This window comes from Nansenia antarctica, assembly GCF_963989245.1.
Source record: "Nansenia antarctica genome assembly, chromosome: 2".
NCBI lineage: Eukaryota > Metazoa > Chordata > Actinopteri > Argentiniformes > Microstomatidae > Nansenia > Nansenia antarctica.
This window is the reverse complement of record NC_137675.1, coordinates 24,876,049-24,877,942: the sequence shown is the minus strand read 5'-3', so window position 1 is coordinate 24,877,942 and position 1,894 is coordinate 24,876,049. Positions and strand designations below refer to the sequence as shown.

General features: G+C 70.3%; 1 protein-coding gene across 1 annotated transcript in view; it reads left to right on the top strand.

The window, feature by feature from the left end:
- Positions 1-779: 779 nt before the first annotated feature.
- The window catches only part of LOC308150007 (trinucleotide repeat-containing gene 6C protein-like), a gene marked incomplete at both ends in the record, with an annotated part of 10,402 nt that continues 9,287 nt past the window's right edge, over positions 780-1,894 (top strand). Inside the window, 3 exons of the mRNA XM_080522880.1 lie at positions 780-1,040; positions 1,208-1,349; positions 1,473-1,795. Of these exons, the coding sequence (XP_080379006.1) occupies positions 780-1,040; positions 1,208-1,349; positions 1,473-1,795 (726 nt within the window). The remainder of the gene's footprint in view (positions 1,041-1,207; positions 1,350-1,472; positions 1,796-1,894) is intronic.

Here is a 1,894-nt window from a genome sequence, read left to right as displayed (position 1 = left end):
CTCCTCCAGACCTCCCCCTCCTCCAGAGTGTGTCTGGTGGTGCCCAGTATGAGAATCCCCACTGGGGGGCCAACAGCAGCAGCAGCAGGACCGCCAACCCCAGCCACCCCCACCCCCCCACCTCCACCACCACCGTCCCCAACAGCGACCACCGCAGCAGCTGGGATCAAGTGATCATCGACGGGAGCGACACCGAGGCCTGGCCCTCCATCAGCCGCAGTAGCGTCATCGGAGGCGGAGACAACAGAAACGACCGAAACGACCCCCCCCACCAGCGCCCGGCGCCTTCAGAATGCCCCTCGGCCACGGGTGACCACCGCAGCCCGGACACCACCGCAAACACCCCCAACTCCCACCCCACCCTCCCCACCCCCAACCCCACCTACAGCAGCACTATGAGCATGGCCACAGCAGGGACCCGCCAGCCACCACTACCCCTCGTCCCTCAAAGCCTCCAACGTCGCCAACAACAACAACGCCAGCATGATGCCGCCCGGCCAGCAGGGAGGAGGAGGAGGAGGAGGAGGAGTGGCCAACAATAGCAGCAGGGGCTGGGGCTCCGGTCCCGGGACCATGGGGGGGGGCGGCCCCTCCGGAGGAGGAGGAGGAGGAGGAGGAGGAGGAGCCCCGGACTTAGGGAAGCAGGATGCAGGCATGCCACCCATGGGAGGGGGGGGCAGCAGGGCCGGAGGAGGAGGAGGAGGCTGGAGCGCGGCACCCAACTTCGGCCTGAACCTCAACCCCAACGCCAACCCCCTCCGCCTGGCCCGCACTGGGTCATGAAGGGCCCGGTGGAGGAGGAGGAATGGGGGGGGCCCGGTAACGGCCCCAACCCTTCCTCTCTGCCCCCCAATATGTGCGGGCCACCCGGTGGTCAAACGGGGAACGGCGGGAACGGCCTTGGGAACGGGAGCCTGGGAGGAGGGGACGGAGGAAGGGGAGGAGGAGGAGGAGGAGGGGGAGGAGGGAGCGCTTGGGGGGGCATGATGATGAGCCCCGACTCCTCCCCCCAGCAGGACCACCCGTCCTCCAACACCAACGTGTCTTCTTTCGGCAGCATGGACTCCTCCTCCTCCAACCTTAACTCCTCCGACTCCGGACCACCGAACCACCACCACCACCACCCACCACCACCACGCCAAGCAGCAGGGGGGGGGGCCAGAGCCCCTGAGCCCCATCCACGGCCTGCCCGGCTGGGGGGGGCCAGTCCCCCACCGAGTCCTCCCAGCTCAACGGGGACACCGGGAGCTCCGTGTGGGGTAGCAACGGCCAAGACGCTAAGGGTACCGCCCCAGCAGACTCCTCCAAGGACTCCTCCTCTGCCTGGGACTCCGCCCCCTCCGGAGGAGGTCACTCCGGCTGGGGTCGCAGTGGAGGAGGAGGAGGAGGAGGAGGAGGAGGCGGTGGAAATGGTGGAGGAGGAGGCTGGAGCGACTGGGGCAAGCCCTCCTCCTCCGCGGACGACTCCAAAGGGGGCTGGGACTCGGCAGGCGGCCCCAGCGACCAGCAGCAGCAGCAGCTCGGGTCCTGGGGGGGCCAGCCCAGCGGCGGAGGGGGGGGCAACGCCCCGGCCAGCAACGGCAGCGGGGACAGCAACGGCGAGGGGGGAGGAGGGAGGTCCCGCTCCCACAGGGAGATCAGGATGTCCGGCGGCGGCGGCGGCGGAGAGGATCCCGCCTCCTCCGCCCCGCCTCCTCCCCCCATCCCCCGGCAGGACCTGGACCCCCGGGTGCTCTGCAACACGGGCTGGGGCCAGACCCCCGTCCGCCAGCACACGTCCTGGGAGATGGAGGAGGCCCGGAACGCTGCCCGCCGAACGCAAGAACAGCGCCGGCGGCGGGAACAACGGCGGGGACCATTGGGGGGGCGGGGGGTGGACCCAACGGGGGCGGAG